We start from the raw sequence: 27030 nt of genomic DNA, 5'->3' as shown, positions 1-27030 counted from the left end.
GTAGAAAAAAATCCTTAAATAGGGTAAATCCAGGTTCAGTACCAGGCTCCTGAGAATGCTGTATTTAAAAAATTGTAGGAAATCATTCAACGGGGCTTGGTGCAGAGAATTGAACATACAAAAAACAATACAATACCCCCCACCCCCCTCCCCACTTTTGTTTTTGTTCCCATACTGATTCACAACTCCTTTAGTCTACAACTCTTCCTTCTACTCTTCATTTGCATGAAGAATTTTCTCTCTGCTGCTAGGCAACTACTACAGCAGACATTTCAGTACAAAAGGAAAGAGTTTTCTTTACCAGTGTTCTAGAAGCAGCATCATCCCCAGCTGGAAGTAATTGCAAGTCAGCGCTACATGTCATCTGTCCTCAAGGGACCATTTTATCTACTGCATGATGGATGTAAATAAAGTCTTACAGCTCATTTTGTCTCTTGACAAGCTTCAGCTTCCCTGTAACCCTGTGTGTGTGTGTGTTCACGTGAGTGGTGGCAGGGGGAGTGGGGCATGGCAAGGAGAAGGTACCTCAGCTGATGTGGACACACACTGGCAATTGCACAGGTTTGAAATGAAAAGTCCTTGTTCCAGATTTGAGGGCACTAAAAGTTACCTAGTAAGAATTTACCAGTATAAAAGTTAAGCATTTCAGGTTTCTGGTAACATGGTAGTAAATTTAAATCTTTATTCATAATTGAAAACGAAGGCTGAGGAACCTTTACTCTAAAGTTCATATGAAGGAAAACAGTAATTTTATCCTATCCTAATAGTCTGCACACCTGTTTACAGATAATTGCTGTATCATTTACCTACTCAAGATATAGAAATAAAAATGAGAAATAGTTCAATTTGATTAAATAGCTTAACACTATACTTTCTACCCACATACATTTTACATGCTTATTTTGATAGCTGAACCCTTTCAAAAGTACTAGGTTTTTTTTCCTTTCTCCTCCTCCCCTCCCCCCAACTGATAAGCTTTACACGTTTAAATTTAAAAAAAAAAAAATAAACCAACACTTGCACAGAATCTACAGAGAAGAGGAGTTTATTGAGTTTTACCTGTCTGAAAAGTGCTGGTGAAAAGTTGCCATTTCATGCTCTGTCTACAGACAAGATAAGTCAAAAGATAATTGTTGCAAAAAACAAACTCATTTGAAAACTGAGTGTTTCTCCAGAACTTCTTACCATTCCTAAGTGAACACAAATGTGAGAAGTTTTTACATGAAGCTAATCCTTTTCATTGTCAGATGCAACATCTACACTTAAGGTCCCTCACAACTATTAAAATACTTTCAGGCAGTATTAATACAGAGAAGGAATTATTCATATCTTCAAGAAGCCAGGTATCCCAGCTCTGAAAGTGCATCATTTAAAACATTAGTAATGGAGTATTTTGAAAGAACATCTCATTCAGTATTAATGCATGCCATTATTACAAAAATATTCACTGCATATTGTAAGAACAACAACTTCCTTTTGTAGACAACAAAAAGCATGCTGAATGGTATGAGATCAATATAAATCTATTTTTAATGAGGTTTAAGACACTGTTCAAGTCCCATTAAGAGCAGCTTCCTCCAACTGTGCATCAGTGTAGGCTTGCACAGCTGTTTTTCACTAATGTGGCTTAGACTGGCCCCAAACTTAAAGCAGGGCATTAAGACTGGATCTTGAATTTTAGAAATCCTTCATTTAGTTTGTTTAAATAAAATATTAAAAATCACTGTAATAATTAGGTATAAAAGTTGTTAAGTAACAACTTCGGGCCTAACTAGCACAACATACATGTATTTACACAAATGCAGGTTTGCTGTGGTCTTTAATATTGAGAAGACATCAGAATGTGAACCATGTGCTCAAACCACCCCCCCCCCTCAAGACAGAACAAAACAAAAATCTTGGGGAAGAGTAACATAAATTGCATGTCAGTTCAACTGCCCAAGTCATAGCCCAAGAGCATGGCTCAGCCTGGTTCAAACTGAGCAGCAGTCACAAGTAAACCAGTCTGGTTGTAGTCATTTTAGCAACTGCTCTTTTAAGTTACACTGAAAATAATTAACCCCAAGTCAACAGGGTATTTCTATAAAGCAGTTGATGACACCAATTTTCTAAATAGATGATAATGAAATACATAGAAAGTTCAAGATGAAAGAGCAGATGAAGATGTGAGATGTTAAAATGATGCAACAAAACAGATATATAAATTAAACAGGAATGTTTAATCAAGACAATCCTTTCTTTTTCTTTTTTTTTTCTTAAACAGAGGTTCTTCTGGAAATTTTTAAATTGGAAAATCAAAGCCTATTCCCACAATAGTGAGGCCACTTCTTTCAAGCAGCTCTGTTGTACAACTTTTACCAGGATCCTAAACTATTTAAATTGTTTTCTATTGATATTTCTGAACTAAAAAGTTTTAAAATATTATATAGATTTTATTTGTGCTCCACATATTACAAGCAATTAACAACACAAAGAAAGGTTCAATTCCTCAGCTAGAACACCAAACTCTATACCAAGTATTACATGTACACAATACTTGCACAGTGACAAGCACAAGAAAGTACTAGTTGAGCACTTACTTTCAGATATCCATACCAACTCTTAAAATCCACTTCAGTTCTCCCATGCCACCCAGTCTACAATTTAAGGCATCTCCACACAGCCATCCATCCACTGACCCACCCACTCCCATACACACAATTTATGTTGGAGGTGTTTACTCTTACAAAGAAATCACTAGGTCAATCAGATACCATTTATTATTTATCCCTCTAACTGTGTCAGCATTGAGATATGACAGTTAAACCAGTGTTAAATCAATACAATATTTACAGAGCACAGCACATTAAGCTTGAGACACTCACTTGGAGGATAAAACCACATTTTAGAACAGGACAAAGGTCACCATTATTATGTGTTTCAAAACAGCTATTTACAGGTCCCTATGACATAACTATAGTCTGTACACTGTTCCAACGGGGCAGGCAAAAAGCAGGATAGGCGTTTATTTTAAGGGAATTTAAACATACAATTTGGAAGCATATTATTATGCTACCCTGAACGCCATAAGCCACCTTAACATTCTTCAAGGTGGTCTCATATCCTAGAATGGCATGTCCAGCTGATACAAAACAGACAACACAACATTTACTTTGTGGAGAGTATTTACTCCAGCTATTCAAACATCTGGACTTTGAAGGCAATTCGTCCCAGAAACTTGTCACGGTCATCTTGATTTTTTAAATTAGGTGAGCCCAGGATCTTACACTCAATTGCTATTTCTTCTTTGGTACTGTTGGCGGTAATTACTAGTTGAACAGCCACTAGAGGCTGTAAATAGTGAGCCTAGTAAACAGAAAGATGGGGAAAAATATTTGAGAGACCAGAGTAAGTTAGCATTAAATTAACATGTAATCTATCAGAACAGTTAAGAAAAAAAGCTAATTAAGAACCCAACTTTTCAAAGCCCAATCTGACTCATGTAAGACACTTTTTTTTTCCAGGTAAGAAATACATTCTTCATACCATTTCTTAACATATTCAACATAATTTGAGTCACAGACAGTGTCTTCAAGAGGCATATGACTTTACCCCTTTCTATTACATTAGGTCAAATTTTTCTAGAAACCTTCAATGAAACAACCTCAGAAATGAGTGTCTTCCAACCTGTTCTATTGTCCTTCTGCTTGTTTTGGGTTTGGTTTGGCAGGGTGGGTGTAATCTGCTACAGAATCTAACTTTTTTAGCAGGGTTTACAGTGGGGTTTTTTGTCCAAAAGCATGACTCAACAAATACTAATAAACCAGCTTCCCTTCTTCCCTATCCCATTTACTTGTTCAGCAACAAACCATTCTGAAAGGTGTTACGTGTTTAACAGCTTTACACAGAAACCTTTCCTTGAACATCCTGACAGTATCCTTCCTGATCAGTCACATTTAGTGGAGAAATTAGAATTGGTGACTATAAGAAAAATTAAAACTTAAGAATGAGAGCAGAATCAATTCTTTTCTTTTGTCAACCCAATATTGTACCTCACATCCAATTCAATAAGGACAACTTTCATTCTCTTGTAAAGTGCCTGTGAATTAAATAGGAACTTATTATACACCGTTAAGGCAGCATTTTATGCAACATTCATTAAGTATTTCCATAATTTATTAATATTTTTAGGTCAGTACTGTTGACTGCTGATTAAGCAAAATTATTTTCCAGGTATTTTCATGTACATCGGTGGACTAAATACAACACTACAGTATTATGTAAGTATAAACCTTAAATTTTAACTGAACAAAATTTTGTGTTAAGATTTTTTCCCACCTCATTAACTTAGAAGACACTTTAATACATTTCTGTTGTTTTTAGGCTATCTTCTCCAGCAAAGAACACACTACATAAGACTCGAAAGTCTCATTTACAAAGAATGATGTGATGGAAGTAGATGTGCTAAAATCTTTAATGTGAAGTACTAGTAAGAAATAGATTGAAGCAACTGCTTTCATTGGATAGTGGTTTTATCACATCAGAAATTTTCCTGTGCTCCCAATAAACTTCAGACTGGGAGGGAGGAAATGCAGCTAGGCAAGGCTCCCTCAAAAACTTTCCAGTTGTAATGGTGATAACACACCTCGAGTTTTCTAAAATCAGAACTAAAATTCCCATGTTTCCTCAGGGAGAGAAGTCGTCTCACCATCAAGGTTTTTCCAAAGGGGTACGCAAATTTCTATGATGTTTTTGAAAAGAGATGATACCAGAATAGACTTTTACTCAGTATAAAATTTGGAGGAGGAGGGAAGAGAGGCAGCATCCCCATTAACTATGTCAGATCATCTAAAAAAGGGAACATTCTCCAAGGTCAGAGAGTTGGGCTCATTGTACCAAGCAGCAAAAGACAAATAACCATCCCGGACCACAAAATTGTAGATATTAGTACTTTTCTGGCTCCTACCTGAACAAGAGAAGGAAGTTTATTCAAATCTTAACTCCTTTACAGAATAAAGTAATTTAACAGTTCCACACTGATATAAAAAATCCGTTGCACAGCCAAGAAATCAATCCAGACCCTTGAGACCTAGTCAAAAACTTCTCAAAACTCTTCTTACTGCCTCTTGTTTTTCTCAGTATGCTAATGTTACAATAATTAGGCCTTCACATAAGCAAGAATCCCTACACCATAGCCTCCATTCCACAGGACAAAGTGAACACAAAAGGACAATGAACCACAAACTGGGTGGGGAAAAAAAAGAATTAAAAAAAGATTGTTCTTAATCACCTAATTCAAGCAAGGAATAGCCCTGTGTTTTGCCTGTCTTCATTACTGTATTTTCATAATCTTTCATTTTCCATCAGTATTGCAGCAAGATGGGAATTTTGTTAGTAAAGTTCTTCATCCTGTCCTTGGTACAGACTGGATCTTGACATGTCAAGGTTCACAGATGCTGTATTTTGCATTTCTTAGGGAAGCAGTGCTCTCCTTCCCCATTCTTTCATTCCAAGAATAGGATAGAGTCTGTACTGACTCCAGCTGTTGGAAGCACAGGCAATCTCCCCTCTAGTTTGCATATCTAAGTGAATAGATGGGGTACCAATTCACAAGATGGCAACAAAATGGAAAATACAGATCTACCTCTAAGTAACATGAAAGCAAATGTTGAAGGAAAAGAAACTCCTTCCTCATTAGTAAAAGCCATGGGAAGATAAAAAAGGTTATGAAACTGCTGCAAGTACAGGCTACACTGGAAAAATAACTGACAAAGGAGTAATTTAATACAAAAATCACTTTGGTGAAATTACAACCACCCACCATAGTACACTATGGATCTAATAGATTTATGCTTTAAAAAGTACCTTTATCTTCAGTGGTAAACAGTGTTTGTTAGACTAAATAACCTTGTCAGTATGAGGCAATATAATTTTATATTTTACAGAAGGTACAGATTTTCTGCATACAGTGAGCACAAACTGATGCAAGAAAATATAAAAATTAATTAAATTCAAGTTTCAAAAGAAACTGGAGTTTAATTCTATGTATTCTGTGTTCATAAAGTAGTGAGTTTAGGGTTTTTACAACAATAATTTAAAAAAACCCTAAACCTATCTGCTACCTTGAAGTCCTTCTTCATAAAACGGGCCAAACAGAAAACACAACATGCAGAGCCACAAAGAAATATAATCAGCACCATAAGGACTTACAAACTTAATATCCTATACAGAAACACCAAGGAGCTATTGGAAAGTGTATTGTAATATAAAGACCCAGTTTACTTTTCCTGCCTTTCCCTGCATTCAAAAAGACTCCAAAAGATTTCAGTGAGGAAAAAAGAGCAGCCACTCTCAAGACTGCTGGTATACAGCCACTCCCTCATTAGGACAATGCCCAGTTTGTTCATGTCTGCCAAAGCACGTTTCCAGTCTAGAGAGCTGTGAAACGTCTGCATGTGCAATATTCCTTAGCAGTACCTCATTACAAAGTTCAAACTTCAGAATTAATCTGCTACTAGCAACTGTAAATACACACAGAAACAAAACACTGACAAAGTGAAGACCATCATTAAGGGATACTTACATGCAAGCTTTTCCCATAGTATGGGAAGTACATCAAGTCCATGGCGCCATTAGGAGGAAAATAATTTATCTGAACCATGCCTTCTTCCTATAATTTGAGACAGCAACAAAAGTAGAAGTTAACATTTGCTTGCATAAAAATGAACCCAAAACTAAAATTATAACCCAATGATAAAGTGCAAGATACGTAAAAAAGGGCAACTGACCTACAAACTCATAGAATAATTCAGAACAGATTTCTTTTGGCAGTCACATGCTGCACACATCTGCTGCAGTAAGGATTATCAGTATCACATAAATTAGCAATCAAGTCAAAGACAGCTTGCCTTCATACTTATGAGTCAAAGAAATGAGGAAGGGGGAAGAGTATATTCATTGTAATGAGTAATTCAACAACCCAAACCCCTCCATATATAACTAAAATCCCAAGTATCCCCAAGCAAGCCTGTGCATTTTGGTGAACCATGTGCTGTTTAAAGCCAGGTTTTTAAGCCTCTCAAGCTTGCAATGATACAAGCCTTCACAGAGAACCACAGACACCTCTCTGCAATAGTGTTACTCCTAACATTAGGTGCCCTCCATCCTTCAAATACAGGCCACCTAAGAAGAAACTCAAGTTTAAAATGGTGATGTTGCTGGAGGTGTGTCATCACCACCTCAGAGGAGCAATATATACAGATGCAGGCCATATCATTCAACTGGCCCCTGCAACCCCAAATCCTGGAATAAGTAGCAGCTACCTATAAAGCTGCAGCCTATTTCTGAATTAGGAGTCACTCAATACATAAAATATACAAAATATGTATATATGACTGAGCTGTCCACACACAGGCTATCAGTAAAGCAGTATATAAACACCTCTCCCTACATACAATATTCTTCAAGACTGTATATCCTAGCAGAATATCAAACTACTGGAAATTCAAACCACTAGGAAATGCCCACATCTAATGTGACTTTCTGTAATAAATTAAATATATTACCATAACCAAGGGAAATGTCATTAAAACAACCCCCCAAAATGTTAAATGTAAGTTCAGAACATTCACTGCTTGTTCCATGTAATTCACAAGTTCGAAGTGTATTAGCAAGGTTCATTGTTTTTTCTCTATTACCATATTCAACAGCTATAATTTTAAACAGATACCCTACAAAGTTCAGGAGACAATTGCAGTAAGATCAAAACATATTTAAGAACAAGCCACAGCTCAAGGCTACCTTCTTTTCACCTCCTCAAAAGAACATAAATTTTTTTTTAGGATATGGCCACATTCTCATTCCTTTGCAGTCTAAATGATTGGAATTCTTCAATATATGTTTATTAAGTATTTTGGACCTTGAGCTTGCAAATATAACTATTAAGCAGGAATATGTTGATTTTCAGCATTATTCTTTATTTTATTTAAAGCTCATGCAGCTGAAAATACTCCCTTCTCAAATATGTTGCTGAAATAATGGTTAAATAATCAGCATATGGAATAACATAGGCAAGGTAAATAGAGTAGTGCTTTCTGGAGCAGCTTAATACAAGGCATGCATGCAGTCATGACTATACAAATATATGCATTAGGCTACCAGTGCAATAGCAGGGAGGTTCTAAGGCATGCAGCTGCCTATCTAATGCAACAGCTGGGGGGGTTGCAGATTTTCTTGAATAAACAATCCTAATTAATGTCCCTACACAATTAAATAAAAGCAAACCAAAAAACACCTAAACAAGCTGCATTTGCTGAAGAACTTCAAGAATCAGTCCATTAGTGAGTGTCACTTTTTCTGCTTATCATTTAGTTTCCACAAAGAGCTGCTGACAGTCAGCAAAGCTAAAAATCTGACAACTTAGCTGGGCAGGCATGTCCCCAAAACTGCACTGACAGAGACTTACACCTCACTAACTGGGTCTTTATTAAAACTGTAGTTTAGAAAGAAGAATTTACCATATGTTGAAATAATATACAAAGACCCAAGGAAAGAATTTGGGCAGGAATGCTCTATAGGCGCTTGAGAAGAAATGGAGAAGATAAAGAGCAGTGTCCATTAGTAGAAACTGTTAAACAACAGAGACTTCTGTCACAAAAAGCAAGTTAACTCAGATCCTGAGTATGTTGACAAAAGCAAGGCACATAGTGTCATTCATACAGCCATTCTTCATTCTTGTCAACTAGAAAGTGATACCTAACACAGAGTCAAGATGGTCATTAAACAGTAGAAAAATATGTGGTTTGGAATTACGGCTTTTTTTCTTTTCTCTAGTTGAAAATAAAAAAAAAAATCAAATCTACCAATTTTCAGTAAAGGTTGTTTTAACTTGAAAGGAATACTGCTGCAAGATGTTCTAGCACGTATGAAACTGCACAACTCTGGCCCCAAACTAAAGACCTAAAATGCTGATATTCAAACTTCTTGGAGACAGAATCTTTTGTTGGTTTGTTTCTCTTTGTGGAGATTCTCAAGACTACAGCAGATTAGCTCCTCCAGGGTGCAGGAGAAAGAACCAGTTGTAAGGAGTGTCTGACACTGCAAACACTCACTTCCCTGATCTACAGAAATTACAGTGATGACAGCTTCAACTACATCAGGGCAGAGGGGGAAGCATCCCCAGGTATAAGTGTTCTGACTGAAATCACCCATCTAAAATTTTTCAATTTAAAAAAAAAAACCACAGAAGAAGTGCAGAGAGAAGAAAGAAGAATCACCTTACAGGAGAATGCCTGAAGAACATAAACTCCACACTGAAAAACTTAAATGATGCTTCAGGTGGCCAAGACTGGCAGGATGTGCAGACAAAAGCTACTAACTTAATTTTGTATTTGAGAGACTTGTAAAAGCAAAAATACCATTTAAAAGTCAGATGGTGTTAAGTCCAGGCACACACTTCCCCAAATCGCTCTCAGTATATGTAGGATTGATGCACAGAAGTTCCATCTGGACATGAGGAAGAACCTTTTTTCTGTGCAGTGACTGGGCACTGGAACAGGTTGCCCAGAGAGTGCGTGGAGTCTACCTCACTGGAGATATTCCAGAACTGTCTGGACACAACCTTGTGCCATGGGCTCTAGGATAACCCTGCTTGAGCAGGGAGGTGGGACCAGATGACCACTGTGGTCCCTTCCAACCTTATCCACTCTGTGACTCTTAATTGTAAGAAATACTTAAAAACAGAGATGAAAGCAAAATAAAAATCAGTAAACAGTAAATCTACAGGATGAATTCTAACTGGTATTCTAAGCTTTCTTAAGCAAGTAAATTCTAAGCTCTCCTAAGCTACAGGATGAATTCTAATTGGAATTCTAAGCTTTCCTAAGCAAGTAAATCATTATGAGCTAGGGTTACAATAGGCTAGTAGAGATAAAAAAGATGCATTCAAAGTAGCAAAGCCTGACAAATACGTCCCTGGAAGTCACTAAAGAACTAATAAGATTAATAATTTTAAAATTCAAACCCATCACACTTGTGTAGATCAGAAAAATGCTAACTGTATATGGTAGCAGAACTTTGTACTTATAGAAAAAGGATGCAAGAAAACACACAATTTATTTCCACCGTAAAAAAATAGCAAAAAACCCCACCATGATCAACCAAGTTGTTATCAAACTTAACTCTTTTGCTCGTGAAACCTGTTAAGAGGGTATCATCTGCTTAGTATAGTTTTTACTACTGTCTCATAGAGCATCCATAGAAGAAAGGTGAAGAAATACAATCATAAAACAGCCTTACCATCAATATTTTATATATTACTTGTTCTCAACACATCACAAGGCATTTCTGGTGGAAATGATGATGATTGCCCCTGGACCCTATTCAGTGTTTCAATAAGGACTTGAGATGCAAACCCAAGTTCATTCATTGATGGCACCAAGCTAAGAAGTGCAAAACACTTGAGAGAATTTGATCCCTTTAAAATGATCACGAAAAACGACAGAGGAGGGGCCAAAAATAGCCATATGAAATTCAAAGCTGTGAACTTTGAGAAATTACATCTACAGATACAGACTGGGAAATAACCAGAGGGAGGATTTAAATAGTAAAACAATGAAAATACAGACTCAATGTATTACAAACAGCAAATTCACCCTGCTTCCAGTGTGTTCATAAGGGGAGAAATGCTATCATTAACGATATCTCAGCTAGAGGCAAACTTCAGCCCAGTTTGGGATATCACATTGGAAAAAAAAAAAAAAATTGAAGTAGATACATCAAAGAAAAAAAAGTACTAGTAGAAGTAGAAGGAGCTTAATTGCTTTATTCTATTCAAGAGAACAATGTGGGTTTTTGTGAATGGAAGCAAAAAATTCAAGTAAGTAATCTCAAGTAAGTAATTCAAGTAAGTAATCTCAAGTAAAAGGAGAAATCACCTTTGCTTGCAATGGACTGTCATGGGGAGATCAAGACTTTCAAAGACTCCACAAAAATCAAGTATTAAAATCTATGCCTACCACAGGTATCTAGGATGAAGGCAGAAACCCTTAGAAGTGTTTGTCTCATTAACTGCTGATGTTTCCCAGCCTACACTTTTATCAGTGACCAGAAGCTAAAAGCCAGGACTCTGCCCCTTGCTCAAGCCACAAACTTACCAACGGTTTCACTGCTCCCCAAGCAGTCTAGGAAAAACACCCATAAGTCAAAGTAATTATTATAATTGCAATAAAACATTCTGTGTAAATCCATTGGTACATAACAAATATGCAAAGATTAGCTCTTATTATAAGTAGTTTATACTTGATTTGAAGGCAACTTTTATTTGAGCTAACATTAGTTTCCACACGCAGTTTTCTTACCCATCATTTATAAAATTGTCTAAGGTGCACTTGCAGCATGGAGAAAAAATAAAAATATAGGTTATGAAATGGGAAAACAAAATATAACTCACAATAAATAAACAAACAAGACCACAAATACACATGTATGCATTTTCCTCAGCTCTAAACCAAGTCAGGTAGCTCAAACACATCTGAAGATGAAAGAACAACCAAAAAACTTCTGTAAGTACACAGAAGAAATTAAAAGACACTAAAACTAAATTAGACATACAGTAAGATGAAAAAAACAAACAAAAATACAAAGTCTCTAAGAAGAAGGGAAGAGAGTGAAATAAACTACTTCATTATTCATCCTAATCACAAGGAAAATAAAAAACACATTTATTTCTTACATCCTGAACTGACCTTAGGGATACACTGTATATGTGGCTCTCCTTCAGGCTTTAATCCAATTACCTAAAAGAGACAAAGTTAAAATATTTACAGACCTTTTTCCCCTTTCCAGTTTTACAGGCTGAATCTGAACTTTTCCCTCACTAAATATGAGTTCATACAGGGAATAAATCTATTCAGTGTCATTTTTATCTAAACATAATTTTAAATTAGAACTAAGATTTAAAGTATTGTTAAGTTAAATAGTTTACTCAGGTCAACTCAAAATAGTTACAGTAGTCACAGAAAGTACTGCTTTCTTATGTTACATTTAGCATGTAACTTCAATGGCTCAAACCAGTTAGCAATTCAAGTAACACATAACATCATTGAGAAGTCAAATACTTAGTAGAGTTTTCATCACCTTTCATAGTTTAGGAGTTACAGAATGCATTACATTCTAGTTAAGAGTTCTGGAACACAGACATGAAGTAAAACACACTTTGCATAGTGGTCTAGAATCTGTTTCACAGAACAGTAAGCAAAAGCTAAGAACAATGCACTTCTGAAAACAGGATTCAGATATTTTGATGCATGCAGTCAAAGCCAATACCTGTAATTATTAGAATGCTCAAAAAGGTCACTTCATATTACTCTCTGAAATTGCTCAATGTTTCAGTAAATTACACTGTTCTAGAAATGCAGATATCTTGAGAAGCAAACTGAACACGTATGTCAGTCCTTTCCACAGTCATTTCTTCATACAGCAGTAGTTTGAAGCACTTGTACTAAGAATTTAAAAACAAGTAGGCACTTACTCTGTTCATTTTCACAAGCACACAGGGAGTTCCTCTAGAATAGCCAAAATTTGTATCTTCCTTCCCAGAGCATTGTCCAAGCTCAGAGAGGTTAAATCGACAAGCCTTTTTAACAGCAGCATCATTCTGATCAAAGATCTTTCCCCGTGTACAGTCTATGTTTTGGGACTGCTTTGAATCATTATATGCTATGAAACAGAAATAGCTTGTAAATCAATGGTATATAAAGCATATAAGTAGCCAAAACCTGCATATGCCTACATAAATAATTATAGTGTTATTTCCCTAGTAGTTTTTCTCAAAGAAGTATTTTCAGAGCACTATGTCTCTTACATCCATCTTAACACTTTTTCAAAGCCTATAGAGAAGTAGCAGTGTACTTGAATGAAAAAATAAGAGTATTACAGAAGAATTAATACTTTCCTGCTTTTTAAATTGGAACAATAATCACAACTTCATTAATTCCTGCACATAAACTAACTATATATTCTAAGATAATAATGTATTAAAATATAAACAATCGAGTTTTTACCTGGGAACTCAACCAGTTTTCCCTTTGCATATGTTTCTTTTACAAATACACAGGAAAACTTAAAAGTATTTCAATAACTAATATTAAATTGCTTCTACATTTATATCAGGTAGTATAATTTATCTTATAATAACATCCCAAGTTGTTTCTCACTTTCTTGTGTTTCTGATGTGCACAGATCACACTGTCACAAATGCTAAACTATTCCCATTTAAGATACTTTGTAGTTTCTTCCCCTCCCTTACACCCCAGCTCCCGGCTAAAAAGGTAAAATGGAGAAAGGGAAGTTCATCCTCGATGTAAGACCCTCTCCTGCAGGAGAGGCAGGTAGTCATGAAATGCAGCATTCCTCCCAGGAACCCTTGGCAGAGCTCTGAAAGAAAAGCCTACTCATAGAAGCTTTTAGTAGGCACCAAAACTATGAATATGGAGAGATTCAAGTATTGCTGTAACAAAGCAACTCATGCACACAGGTGAGATTTCGCAGCACCTTCTTCATTCTGACTTACAACTTTTGAGGGGTTAAACTTACTAATATTTTCAATTGATTTCCATATTATTAGAATAAGTGTACATACAGGCACATAAATAAAATATGACAAACTAGTGATTTTGCCATCCTTCAGACTTATCCTGTTACCTTTTGTCCATGTTCTAAATTCAATGTTTTAATATTTCTGCCTGTAAATACTGTGTATCAGAGTGAAAAATCAATAAAATGCAATTAATTTAATCTTTGTGTGCCTAATTTTTCGAAGAGACACTCAAGTTCTCCTGACTGAAGTATTCTCAGTCACCAAATCACTTAGATTAAGACTAAGATAAGTCTTGATAAACATTGTCTCCAAATACAAAACCTATGTTATTTTACATTTAATTCTTTTGGCATATGCAACTGCTACATCTTACAGTATTTAAATAACCACATCACCCAAAACTCTCCATTGTGTACTGCAATATTCCTCATGCTCAGGCTTCCTGTCCAATACAGGCATTATATTTACCTTTTTCTGTAACATATAGACTTTTATAACACACATATCTACAGTAACCCTGAACTTGAATTAGTCTCCATTAGCAATCAGTAACTACAAGAAAGAAATAAAATAATGCACTCAAGATTAAGACTCCTAAATTACTTGGGCAATTGTAAGTAACTTACTTACATTCAAGGAAGTTTTGAAGTGTAGCAACATATTCTGAATACGATTGGCTGTCACTCTTGTTAAAGTAAAATTCCAATGCAGTGTCTGGCTTTGGTGAAATCATAAGTCCTTAAAAATAAAAAGTTCAAGTTAGGAACTAAGCAACTTATCTTTCCTACACCACTCTAACCCCATCTCAAATATCCATAAATTGGAAAATGTCTATCTGTAAAGAAACATTAATGTTACCCCTATATTCCACAGTACTGGAAGGTACTTTGTGTTTGAAGCCAGTTATCAAAATCAGCATTACATTAATTAACATTTAAATCTAACCCAGTGTATAACTGCAATTCACAAACCAAACCCAAGCGATTAGGAAAAGCAAAATCAGCAAATTAATCACTTTCAATCAAAGATTTTTACTGATCCACTTTCCACACTCAGTAAATTAAGCTTAAAAAGTAATTGAAAAAATACCCAAAAGCACACCCAGAAAACCTTCAGTTCAAGCAATGGGTCAAAGCTTTAGGCAATACAGAATGAAGCTATGATTGTACTATTTTCATAGAAACAGAAAAAATATTTTTAAAAATTTGATTATGCATAAAGCTGGCTTGAAAGTTACCCCACTCGAAACAGGTAAGTCAAGTTAGTTTTCAGTCTTCTTCTCCAACTCCTCAAACAAAGTTTAGGTGCCACCTGTTCCATGGAGAATGCAAGACACTTCACACAACCACAGGGGCACGGCTCAGCCAGGCCTGGGGACCATGAATGCTCCAGAGCTGCCTCCCGGCCCCCACAGCACCAGCATTCCCTGTGGGAACTCCAGCTCCTTTTGGCTGCTGGCTGGGAGCACTGGGGCAGGAACCACCCACAGCCAGGAGCCAGAGCTGCAGGAGGTATGAGGACATGGATCACCAAAAGCTGAATCCAGCCTCAGCTGAAGGATGGACAAGGCACACATGGAGTAGGGCCCTCTTGAGAGCTGAACTGCCCCTGCTTCCCAGCATACGGCCCAGAAAGGTGCAGAGTTCAATCTTAAGAGATTTCTCTGGAGCAGGTAAAAGCAAAAGGCACACTAATACACACAGCCTGTGCCACCGGGAGCTGTCACTAACACAGGTACCTGATGCTTCTATTACTCATCACAGCTTCAGTAGCAGGTGAAACAGCACTACACCACCAGATATTGCAGCAGAGATTAAATCTGTTCAAAAAAGGGTGTATAACTGATTGTTTTATTCGCACTACCTTAAGGCAACTCTTATTTAATATAAATAATTAGCACAGATAAAAATGCTGCAGTTGTGATTAACAGGTGAGCATCCATGCATCTGTCTCTTCAGTACAGTTGAGAATGGACATTGCAGTTCCACGAAAGAAAAAAAAACAAACAAACCAAAACCAAACAAATACAAAAAATCCCAAACCCAACCTATATTTTATCAGATTCATTTTCTTCTAAGTTAGAATATTAAAATTGTTTGATCAAAGTCAAATTTGGCGTAAAGGAAGAAGCTCCAATTACACAGCAACTGATTGTATCACCTTAGGATGCCATGTAGTTTTCCTATCCTCTGGCAAAACCAATTAAAACTAGATTCCCAAATGAATTAAATTTAAGGCAGAAAACAAAAATCTCAAAAAAATATTCAAACCAGGCCTTTATATTAAAAAAAAAAAATTTTAAGAAAGTAAGACTGCAATGGGAAGATAAAGTTAGGTTACTGTAGTTTACCACCACAGTAAGGTTTTGAAAGCATATCAAAAGTGTAGTTAAGTAGCCCAGGCCTATTAAGGATTTGCCTACAGAAATGGCCAAGCTTCTCATCCAAAGGCAAAAATTATTTACAAATACTTGCTACTTGCAACTCGCAAGTAATAAAGATCTATACTAGAAATTCATCAGAGACAAACATCTTTTAGCTTTTAAAAAACCCCCAGATGTAATTTAATGGTTTTTATTCTAGGTCTTTTGTAGGATTCCCAATAAATCATAAATCCTCTTTTTTGCAATAACAGCAGTTAAATTATTTCCATGGAAGCCAGAAGTAAAGGCCTTAATGACTGACAGTCCATATAAAACTACAAATACTATTTTGACTGCAGATTACTTTGCACCATTACAGTCATTTTCTGGCCTTCACACTGAACTTGGATTCAGCAAAATAAAACGTAATTAGTAGTAGGGCTGAAAAATTACTGAAGGGGTTTTACACATTAAGAACTTTTAGAGGATACGAGATTATTATCTACAGAATTATAATGTAAATGGAAGACTTAAATTGTATTTTTCAAAGGGAATATGATAAAATAACTTAATTAGTCATCAGTGAATGAAAAAATCATGTGAATGAAAAAATAATTAAGATTTAGTGCTTCAGGGGAATGTCAGAAACATCCTACAAGGAGAGGACTGCTCCACTTCCAGTGGATTACAGTCTGCCTAAAAACTATGGTGTAAATTCTACAGAAAAAAGCTATTTGAAGGACCAATGCATAGACTGTGAGAGATGCAGGATTTGAGCTCTTCTAGCGGAACAGAATTAACAGCCTCAGCATAGGATCACATCTAGGATTGTAAAAGAGATTACACTATATTACCATTCCAGGAGGGATTTTAAAAAAAAGGTTTTAAAATCATCTGGATTTGATTTATACTATTATACCCCAGCGTACAAAGTCAAATATCAATTATAAAATAAATCAATTATGAGATTTCCAAGTATGTTTAACATAAGAGAACCTCTGACCTACGGCATCCAGGTTTTGTGTGTAGATTTTTTTTTTTTAAAGAATTTAAGTTTACAGCCAGCAACATTACATGTCTCACTGCAAATGAAAAACGACACAGTTAAGGAGAAACATTAAAACAGAAACAAGCAATCTGATTAATGTATGAGTTACTAAAGACATGGTTAATAAAGAGATTTAATTCAGAAATGTTACAGGAATTCTTCAATTAAAAACTAATTGTGGCATACATACTTTTAAAAACAAGCATCCCTTATGACTTATTTCAGAGCCAAGGAAAATTAATACCCTGAACTGCAAGAGAGAAGAAATGTCACTAGCATTAAGTAGTAGCCTAGTAGCCTAGCATTAAGCCACAGTTACCCACAGATCCATCCACTATGACACTTTTGACTTCCACAACAGACACAATGGAAATGGGGAGAAATGGTCAACTAAGCCACCTTTTTTCTCCTCATTTATTTTTCTTCTCTTTTTTTTTCTTATTTATATTTTTCAACATCTAGCCCATTCTTAGATTGAAAAAACCAGCACATATCCTCAAAATCCTTTACAATATGACACTTATTAGAGCAGGCCAGAACACTGTACCAAAAAGAATTCTGTTCAGAATCCAGAGACGTTCATCACACTGGCCCCACTGCAACTTGCTCACACAAAGATTACTGTACCATCTTAAGAGAGGAAACAGCTGCAAGATAATGCTCGATTTTAAGAGCTTTGCGTTCAACAAAAGGAAAAAGTGTTTTAAAAAATAATGCTGTCTCACTTCCACCGAATTATTATATTGGGGAAGACAACCACTTTATTACTCACTCTTATTTGCACAGGTTGGTTTTTTTTAACATATAGTTCCTTGAAGCAGCCAACAGTGGGATGGGTGGGCAGTACACAAAGGAAGCAATAGTTACAGGAAGCAAGATACCACTTTTAGTGGCAGCTACGTGTTACATGGACTTCACTTCATCATAAAACAGGACCCTCTCTCTAGTGGATCCCTACATAACAGGTAAACAATCCCTGAAATCCACAGACATTCCATGTCAGTTGGAAACTACCTAATACTGTTATAAAAACTCTGCAAAGGCCTCTGTCCCACAGTCCTTACATGCTCTTGAGCAGATCACACCCATAGTACAGCCTTCCTGTACCTTCTGCAAAGTATCAAACACTAATCAAGGTGGCCTTCCATCTCATCCAAGAGAACTGGTTTAGAGTATCCTTAAAGCAATTCAATTAAATTATAAATGCACTTCGACATCAGCATGTTGTATAGATCTGCAGGCAAAATTGTGGTCGACATGACAAATTCAACTGACAGGAGCTTAGAGGAAAAAACAGCTAAAGTTAGTACATACACACAAAAATGTACTGCCTGAAATTATGCTATAAACATATATAACTAGCCTCACACCAAGTTTTACCTTTGCAACCTCCAAGTAACTGAATAATGATCACGGTTTCCCACAAGTAGTTCATACTTCAAACAAGTTCTCAAACAAAACCCAGTTCTTAAACCAGACAGAAGTTTATGAAAAAATAAATACAGCGTTACCTGGACTAGAAATCCGGTCACGATATTTCGGTATATCACTGCTCAGTGTCTGAAGCATAACCCACATTGTGAACGTGAAGAGTGCTGCTAGGAAGCCATAGAATACCAGATAGAATAGCAAGATCAATCCTGCAAAGAAAAAGCTAAAATTACTATTTTCATTTCATCTAATTCCATTACCTATTTTGAAAATCAAAATGAGAAATTAGCAATACAATGTTTGTAGTCATAAATACACCTCTAGCATACATATGTAATGCGCAGTGCACAATCGTGCATACAAAAAGGTTTTCTTAATACTTTCTGATTCTTAAAGCTTATAGGGCATTTTGGCATCTCTATTTTTAAAAGAGAAGCATTAAAAACCACTCTTTCGGCTATACAGGAAAGCTGGCAAAGATGATTAAGCAGTGCATTAGAAAAAAAATAAAGTTTTACTTGTTCACAGGAATTTTAGCTTTGTATCTGGTTGTTGGGAAGATGAAAGAACTGAGGGAAAAGATAAAATTATTACACTGGATCCAGACCAGGGAGGAAGCAATTGGCACTTTAATAACATAGTTGATATTTGAGGGAACATCACACAGAGCAGTCCTTCACATATGTCCTGTTACAAGATAGTTCTCAAGGTGAAAATGCTTTCTGCCACATTCTTTTGAAAACAAACCAAGCCTTCTCCTCAGACTTATCCAACCTAACACACACACCTGTTTTACCAACCTACCTTGGCAATCCAGCAACCCCACTGAATTCACCAATTACACAGCTGTTACCAGCTTCAACTTGTTTTGCTAACTGAACATTCAATATCCACCTAAAAAAGTGTGTGGGATTCTGTTTTAAGACTGAGACTTGAGGACACATGCAGAGACTTTGTCAAAAAAGAATGTCAGCTATTAAAAGTACTGAGGAGATTGGATGCTTGGACTGAGAGCCATCATTAAAACCTTTGTAATTCAAAAACGTAACCAAATGTTGACACAAATTCAATTTTTATTGGATATTCTAGCTGTAAGGATGCTATTGGAAGCCAGAGATCTAACTCGGGTATGACGAAAAGCACACCAAAATGATTATGCAACATCCTACCACTGACACTTGATTACGTGAGAGAATCAAATGCAGAATTTTTTAACCTTTCACAGAAAAGGAAAGAGCAAAAGCAAACACGACTGCACCCCAGTGCTGCGCACTGTCCACTGGACACGACAGAAGGAAGCCTAAGCCCTGGCTCCTGTCCCAGAAACCATGTTTGCACTTTGCACTGAAATAGTCTCTAGGGTAGTATGGTCCCCAGAAACCCGTGACTGCTAAAAATCGAAGTACCCGTTTTACTTCTCCCAAAAGAATTCTGTGTACATCCATTAAAATAATGACGTGGTTTCCAAATTCTTTACTGTAAGTAAAGTTCTTGACAGCAACCAACTGAATGTTAGCGGATTTTTGGTTTGATTTTAGTTTTCAATTTCACATGTTGAGGAAGTTACCTACCAATCTGCAATAATCTGAAAGTGATCAGATATTTAAAATACACTTGAAACCACCAAGATGTAAGATTCTATGAAGCGATTAGAAGTAGCAAAGCATGTAAACACAAACAAGATTACTCTATAATGAACAAGACAGCTGGACATCTATTGTAAATGATTGCTAAGGTTATTTAGAAGCTATTTAGCTGCTAAAAAGAAAACATGAAAACTAATAGTAGAAATACTAGTCAACGAAAGCCATTATAAAAGTTGCATCTGTACTTGGCACAGCAGCAATTTGTTTTACCTACAAGCTTATAATTGCATTAACTTAATTCAAAGCAGAACAAGGATCCTCTGATTAATATCCAATGTATTTCGGGTATTACAAAACCAACCAAACAAAAAAGCTCCCTTACAAAACGCCTGGTCAGCTCCTATTTTGATCCATACAAGTTAATCAGCTATTGGATACACTTTCATCAAACTGTCTAGAAAGTATACTTTTCATCAAGTGACCAAGACAGTCACCAAACAGTCCCAACGGAGCAGAAGAATTTGACATGTAAGACAAGACAAGCAGCTACTGTGGCAAGTAGTGTAAAAGCAAGAAAATCAGGGAAATTATTTCAGAATACACTTCTATTTGAACTTCTAAAACAATATGCTAAACTTCATTGAGAAAAGAACAAACTGATGAGCATAACACAGGCAGTAAGAGCACAGTGGTGTGCAGTGCTAAGCAGACAAGGCCCTAAGAACAGTCCCACTTTGGGCCAACACTACCCCATCACCAGTATTCCTGGTCTCAGAGCTGACCCTGAAGAGCAGGTCCCAGAAGGGGCAGCTCTCCCCCATTGGGTCATTAGTGTCCTACCCTCCTCCACAGCCCTTCACTCCAGTGGGGCTGGCAGGGCTGGAGCCCCTTCCCCACCAAGGGCAGCAGCAGAGCAGAACTGGGGAGCTCTCATGCCCTTTAGGGAGCACCAGTACAGGGGTAATACAGTCATCGCAACCCTGTGGTGGAGACTGCAGTGCCAACAGCATCTTCCCCAGTCCCTCCCAGCAGCATCCCAACCACTGGGGAGATGCAGCAGGAACGTGGCTGGAAAGGCTGTTTCTATTCACAGCCCTGAAGTTCTGCTAGCCTCCCCCAGCCCAGCAAAGCACATGCGTGCTCACACACAGATTATTTTTAATCTTTGTTTTAATATAGCTTGTAAATGCACTGCAGAATGCTGACCACTAAACTGACCCATTTACGCTACTTTGCCACATTAAAAGGAGGGGGAAAAAAACCAACAAAAATCCCCTCTGCAACTTCCAACAGCCCCAAACTGAGTAAGCTGCTCTTTGTGAGCCTATTTGTACTAATTATCCTTAGCTAATCACAGGGAGCAAGCCATAACCTGTCAAGAAACTCTGCCAAAATAACTTCACATAACACTGGGTTTCTCGTCAGGAAACAAGATGCACCCAAGTAACAGTGAAAAGCTATCCTCCATATTTCCTCCAAGCAAAGTACAGCTTCCACATCTAACATGCAACCCAATTCAATTGTTGTAGAACATCTTGTACACCAAAACTATAGAACAAGAAAAACTCAAACCCAAATTTTTGCTACAATTTACCTAGTTGTTTTGGTTTGTTTTTCTTTTTGCAGGGCATCACAGTACCAAAAACACTTCTTCATATCCTAACCACATCAACAAGCAAGTCAAATCCGGAAAACTGCAATTTCTGAACCAACATGTTGATATTGTCATTAGCTGGAATTCATTTGCAGGAATCAAAACACTTCTCCACTATGAAAATTAGAGTTTCTGACTCTGGTGAATGCAAGATATCACATACCGGGCCATCATTTCCATGAAGAATACAAGCTTTCCAAACTTTACATGGCAAAAGCAATAAAAAGCTTGTCACTCTGGTATAAACCAGACTGGCTCTACCTGTATGTAATGCATAGTTGCTATATACAGGTATCAATATAAACACTCCCACAAACAGGGGAGCAATTATTCAACATTACCTGCAACAATAAAAATGAAATGCTGTTTTTATAGTTTGTTGGATTCCATGCTGCATTGATCGTACCACCTGCATGATTATCCTACACCTTTAATGAGTGGGATTTAAACACCCACACATATTCCTACTGACTACTACCAGTGCCAGGAAAATCAAGGAGTTTTAGTCCACCCACAGATGGACTTCCTTACTTTAGGCTAACATAACTATACACATGAAATAATCACTAATCATGTTTCAACCTTACTTCTTGCACGCTCAAGAATTATTGTTTTCCAAATCTGGATGACACCAGAGGGAGGAAGAGAAAGTCTTGGAAGAAATATAACCTCAGTCCCATGTCACATTTTATGTCACAATAAGCCAGGGCTCCACAAAGAACATGGCTACACCTCAGGAGACAATAAAAACTGTCAAATGCAACACTTGCAAAGAGTCACAAAAGCCAGTGTCTAATGTCATGATTAAGCATTTAGAACACCCTCCCCAAAATACACTTACTGTACTACTAGAGCGTACTGATACCTGTAACAAGACAAGATGCCTTTTTTCAGCGTGATCTATACCAAGGAAAATAAAATACTCTACTGCAGTGGCAGACAGTGATGCCAGAACGTTTAATATTACACTACTCATGAAGAAAGCTAAATGTCAATAAATCTCTCTGAAAACACCAATAAAGAAGACAGAATAACCACGTCAGAAAAGCAGTTAAAACTCTGACAGCACTGTATGTTCAACCAGGAACTGAGTGAAGACAAAAAAAAGAAGCAAAGCTGGATCCTTTGTTATGGCAGCCAACAAGAGTGTAATTCCATTGACATGGTGGAAAGCTCTCCTAAAAATAAGGTGTTGGGTTTTGTTGGTGGGGTTTTTGTTTGTTTGTAATTACAAACACATCTGAGCACCAAAGGATACAACTAAGCATTCAAAAGAAAATTCAGTAGGTCCAAACTTCTATGTACTTCAAGACAATGACACCTCTGCCTCAAACACCCTGACACAACACAGCTTTACGGAAAGACTTAAATACACTTGACATGACATCTAGTGTGACGAGAGACAACGTACTGCTACAGTCTATACTGCCCTTTTTTTGGGTACAAATTATTTTCCTGTAACTTTGTATTAAAAGAATTAACTATCTTGTAAGACAGTGCACTGAGTGTGCAGTGAGCATCTCATTACAGGACTTTCATGATGATCTCACTCCATTCTTGCTCTAACTCTAGGCAGACACAGCACCTTGCCATTACAGGCAGAGACAGATGCTGATCTTTCTGCTTGCGGGAAGGCCCCACCCAGCAGCCTGCCGAATCCTCCTTTCTCTGCTCTACTCGATTAAAAGTTGGGTGTACCCCAGGACCCACCCTCCTTCCCATCACCTCTTCAAGGACTATCGGCATCCCCTCATGCCTTGCTGCTGACAACACCACAGCCTCCAGTCAGGAGTTTTTCCCAGTATTTTATCTCTTTAATACAAGAAATGATTATGCCAAATAATTAAAAATAGAAGAGTTTGGGGGGGAGTGTGTGTAGGTTTGGATATCAAGTTGTGAAAGATTCAAACTGAAGTACCCCACAAGCCTGCAAAACAATTAAGCGAAAGTCTCTAATTTTTTTCCACAGGAGGAGACATATTACAGGGCTTTCACCAAGCTGTAAAAGGCAATTCTTTATCAAACTCTAAAATGCAGCCTCATGACAAATGAGTATAGGAGCCGCTTGTGTTTGATCTTTTCACAAGTCCTGATGTGGAAATGGCAGATAGAGGAGTACTCCAACGCCATAGCCCTGGGATACACAGAGAATTGCTGCCTTGCTGTTGCAATTTACATAAACCCCCGGGACTGTGTCAGACTAGGGCAAAACACGCACATACTGTGAATAATTATTTAACAGTTTCTCTACTGCTTGTGTCTTATTTCTGTGAGGAAGCTGTCTTGAGACAAGAGAAATACGCACAGAAGAATCAGAGCCAGCTGAATTCTCATGGTGCTGCCCTTGGGGACACGACAACCCAGCAGACTAGCAACCAGAGCTGTCCTCTCCAACGTCCTCCCTCGCCTTTCAGCCGAGAGACCAGCAACAGGGAAGGAACAGTAGTAGGTGAGAGAGCTCTAAGCTCACACCTCACCTCTACAGTAAGAGCAGGAGACCAAACCCTGCATATTCCCCTGTGCCAACAGAGCCACCCAATTAGTGACCTGGCATTAAAAAGTAAAACCAAATAAAAAGCCACACACAATGCCCCAAATCAGTCAGACAATGATTAAATTAAATAAGCACGGTATGTTAATCATGGAATGCCAAAACAAACAAATATTGATGAAAAAATACACTGAAAATTTATGGTGTTACTGAACATTCACTTCCTAATGTCCAGGCTGAGGAAATGGTATATAGCAGTAACCACATGCCAATCACCTAAACTACTAAATAAAATTTCTTAATGAAGTAAAATTACTTGACTTACCTACACAAAGTAATATTATTCAAAATGTCTACAGATACTTTCTCAAAAGAATCTTTTATCAACAGCTGTAGAAACTCAGTCACCAACTAATTAATCTCAATTTCAAATGTTGTTGGCCTTGGTCTAACACGGACTAGTAACATCCTAAGTGACTTATCCTACTAGATAGGTTTAAACAGAGGAGATGGTTTTATCTTCACCTTTTTTTTAAAAAAAACCTTGCAAGCTATTTCTAACATATCTACAGTCTGTGCTGCTCAGACTCATGACACAGCCAGACTTCTGCAATCCACACACCCAGCCCACGCACTTGAGGAAACCTGCCTGTACAGAAAGATCACTAGACAACAGCATAGTGGAAATTTCCTATCCTTTGCTATTCAACTGGCAGAGTAGCTGCAAGCTCTTATTTCCATCTGAATGGAGGGGAACTCCTGTCAGAGCTCGGGCCCTCTCCTGACAGACAGGAGACACTGGCACGGCAGAGAAAGTACACCCCATGCACAGTCCACTTAAAGCTCCTCCTCACTATTTCAACATCAGTATTCATTGAGATCGCGTCAAGGCCAAGGATGTATTGGCCTGTTCCTTTACACCACGCTGAGATTCTTGTTGGTTTTGCAAGCACAACTATTAAGTATTCCAACTACATCCAAGTTTTGGGAGGAGACGCAGCATTTTCTGAAGTCAGTAAATATGTCCCATGAGGGCTGAAGAAACATCCTAATATTAAGCATTTGTACAACTGTTTAATATGAGAAAACACACTCGGAAAATCCAAATATTTTTATTGGAAGCAACCGCATTACGATAACATGCTTTCCAGCTCAGAGGAAAGTGATAGGAGGACTACCTGAAAACAGGAAAACAAACACTGCCTTCACAGGCTTTACTGGAGAGCCTTCATTTACAGCTTCCTTTAAGAAAATAAAAGGCCCAGGAGCCCTACGCTGGAACAAATTTAGCACAATGACGCACAACCACACACAACGATCACTTTCTGGAATTGGGGCTCTGGGGGGGATGGAGGGGGGGGGGTGGGGGGTGTTGGGGATTTTCCTTTGCTCTCCCTCCCCGACCTGCAGCTACAAGTACAAAGGCAATTCGCGCTCATTCATTCTGGATTCCCTGCGCCGCTGGAACACGGGGGGGGGGGGGGGGGGGGGGGAGAAGCGGGGGGGGTGGCGTCGGGAACGGCTGGAGTGGGGGAGCTGCCCCGGCACGCGCAGGCTGCGTACGGTGCGGGTGATGCCGCGGGCGGGGCCGCCCCGCACCTCGCGGCGGAAGCCCGTCCGCACCGCGGCGCCCCCGCGGCGCCCCCGGCAGAGCGGGCGGGAAAGGAGCCCGCGGATCCGTACCGGTTGCGGGGCGGGCGCTGAGTCAGCTCGGGACGCACCCCGGGAACTCCCCTTTCCCCCGACCCGCGCCCCTGCTGTCACGAACGGAGCTATTTTTAGACCAGCAGTTGTAACGGGCACCGGGGCGCGTGCGCCGCCGCGGCCGCGCGGGCCGCCTCACCTGGCGCGCGCTGCCCCCGCATGCCCCCGGAGACCCTCCCGCATCCCGTCCCCTCATCCCCGCGGGGGGCCCTCCAGCCCGTCCCCTCTTCCCCGCGGGGGGCCCTCCCGCATCCCGCCCCCGCGCCCCCACCTCTCGCGCTCGGCCCCGTTCCCCGCCACCCCTCGGTTTCTCCGGCGGCTCGCCCCGCCCTTGTCCCCCGCGGCAGCCCCTTACCCCAGCTCTTCGCCGTGCGCCCCAGGAACTCGCCGCTGTTGGGATTGTAGATGAACTGACGCCACTCGGCCATGCTCTGGCGGAAGGGCTTCTTCGTTTCCTTAGACATGGCGAGGCAAGGAGCGGCTGCGTCGCGCACCCCGGCGGCAGAGCCTCCCCGGCACAGAAAGCCGCAACCAGCGCCCGCTCCCAACCGCTAAGTAACTGCGGCCGCGGCGCCCGGCGGGAGAGCGGGCGGGGGCCGGGCCCGCCGAGACCTTCCCCAATCCCGCCCCCCTTCGCTCTGCCCGCCCCCGCGCAGGGCGGGCCCCGCAGCGCTCCGCCCACAGCCGGTCCCCGGCCGCCGCGCGCGCCCCCTGCCGGCCAGCACCGCCCTGCCGCGGAGGCGCGCGGGGGCACGCGGCCCGGCCTGGCGGAGCGGGGCGGAGCCGAGCGCGGGCAGAGCGCGGGGCCCGCACGGCCCCACCGGCGGGCACGGACCGGCACCGCTCCTCGACCCCGCCGGGCCCCTCCCAGCCCGCCTCCGGGCATCCGTGACCCCGCCATGTGCCGGGCCGGTGCGGCGCTGGGGATGCTGCGCGGCGGGGCGGGTCCTGATGCACAACGCATCTTAGAGAAGTGCCAGGGGACAGAAAGGCTCGCAAGTGTAACCTCCGTCTCGGCACTCCGTCCGTGAGCCAGCACCAGCCTAAAACACCAGGTGACAGAACACAAACGTGTCACGATGCTCTAGAAGGGCTGTTGGTAATGTGACTCCTGATGCATCAGGGCTCAAAAGCTCTCTTGCTTGTCACGCTCCTGAAGGTCCAAGTAACACAGCACA

General features: G+C 39.4%; 1 protein-coding gene across 2 annotated transcripts; it reads right to left on the bottom strand.

Annotated features, from left to right (window-relative positions):
- Positions 1-1029: 1029 nt before the first annotated feature.
- ATP1B3 (ATPase Na+/K+ transporting subunit beta 3) lies at positions 1030-26482 on the bottom strand. 2 transcript variants are annotated; one of them, XM_032119750.1, is made up of 8 exons: positions 26208-26482; positions 18498-18626; positions 14207-14314; positions 12509-12696; positions 11724-11774; positions 11133-11159; positions 6563-6649; positions 1030-3345 (listed from the first exon to the last, which is right to left on the bottom strand). In XM_032119750.1, exons 1-8 carry the CDS (start codon positions 26314-26316, stop codon positions 3175-3177), a joined length of 870 nt encoding a protein of 289 aa, XP_031975641.1. In that variant the 5' UTR covers positions 26317-26482; the 3' UTR covers positions 1030-3174. The 2 variants fall into 2 exon arrangements, with proteins under 2 accessions (XP_031975641.1, XP_031975642.1); XM_032119751.1 differs by lacking the exon at positions 11133-11159 and having other exon boundaries at positions 2245-3345.
- Between the last annotated feature and the right edge of the window lie 548 nt (positions 26483-27030).

The sequence above is a fragment of the Corvus moneduloides genome, chromosome 10 (assembly GCF_009650955.1).
Source record: "Corvus moneduloides isolate bCorMon1 chromosome 10, bCorMon1.pri, whole genome shotgun sequence".
Taxonomy (NCBI): domain Eukaryota; kingdom Metazoa; phylum Chordata; class Aves; order Passeriformes; family Corvidae; genus Corvus; species Corvus moneduloides.
This window is presented reverse-complemented; position numbering and strand designations above follow the sequence as displayed.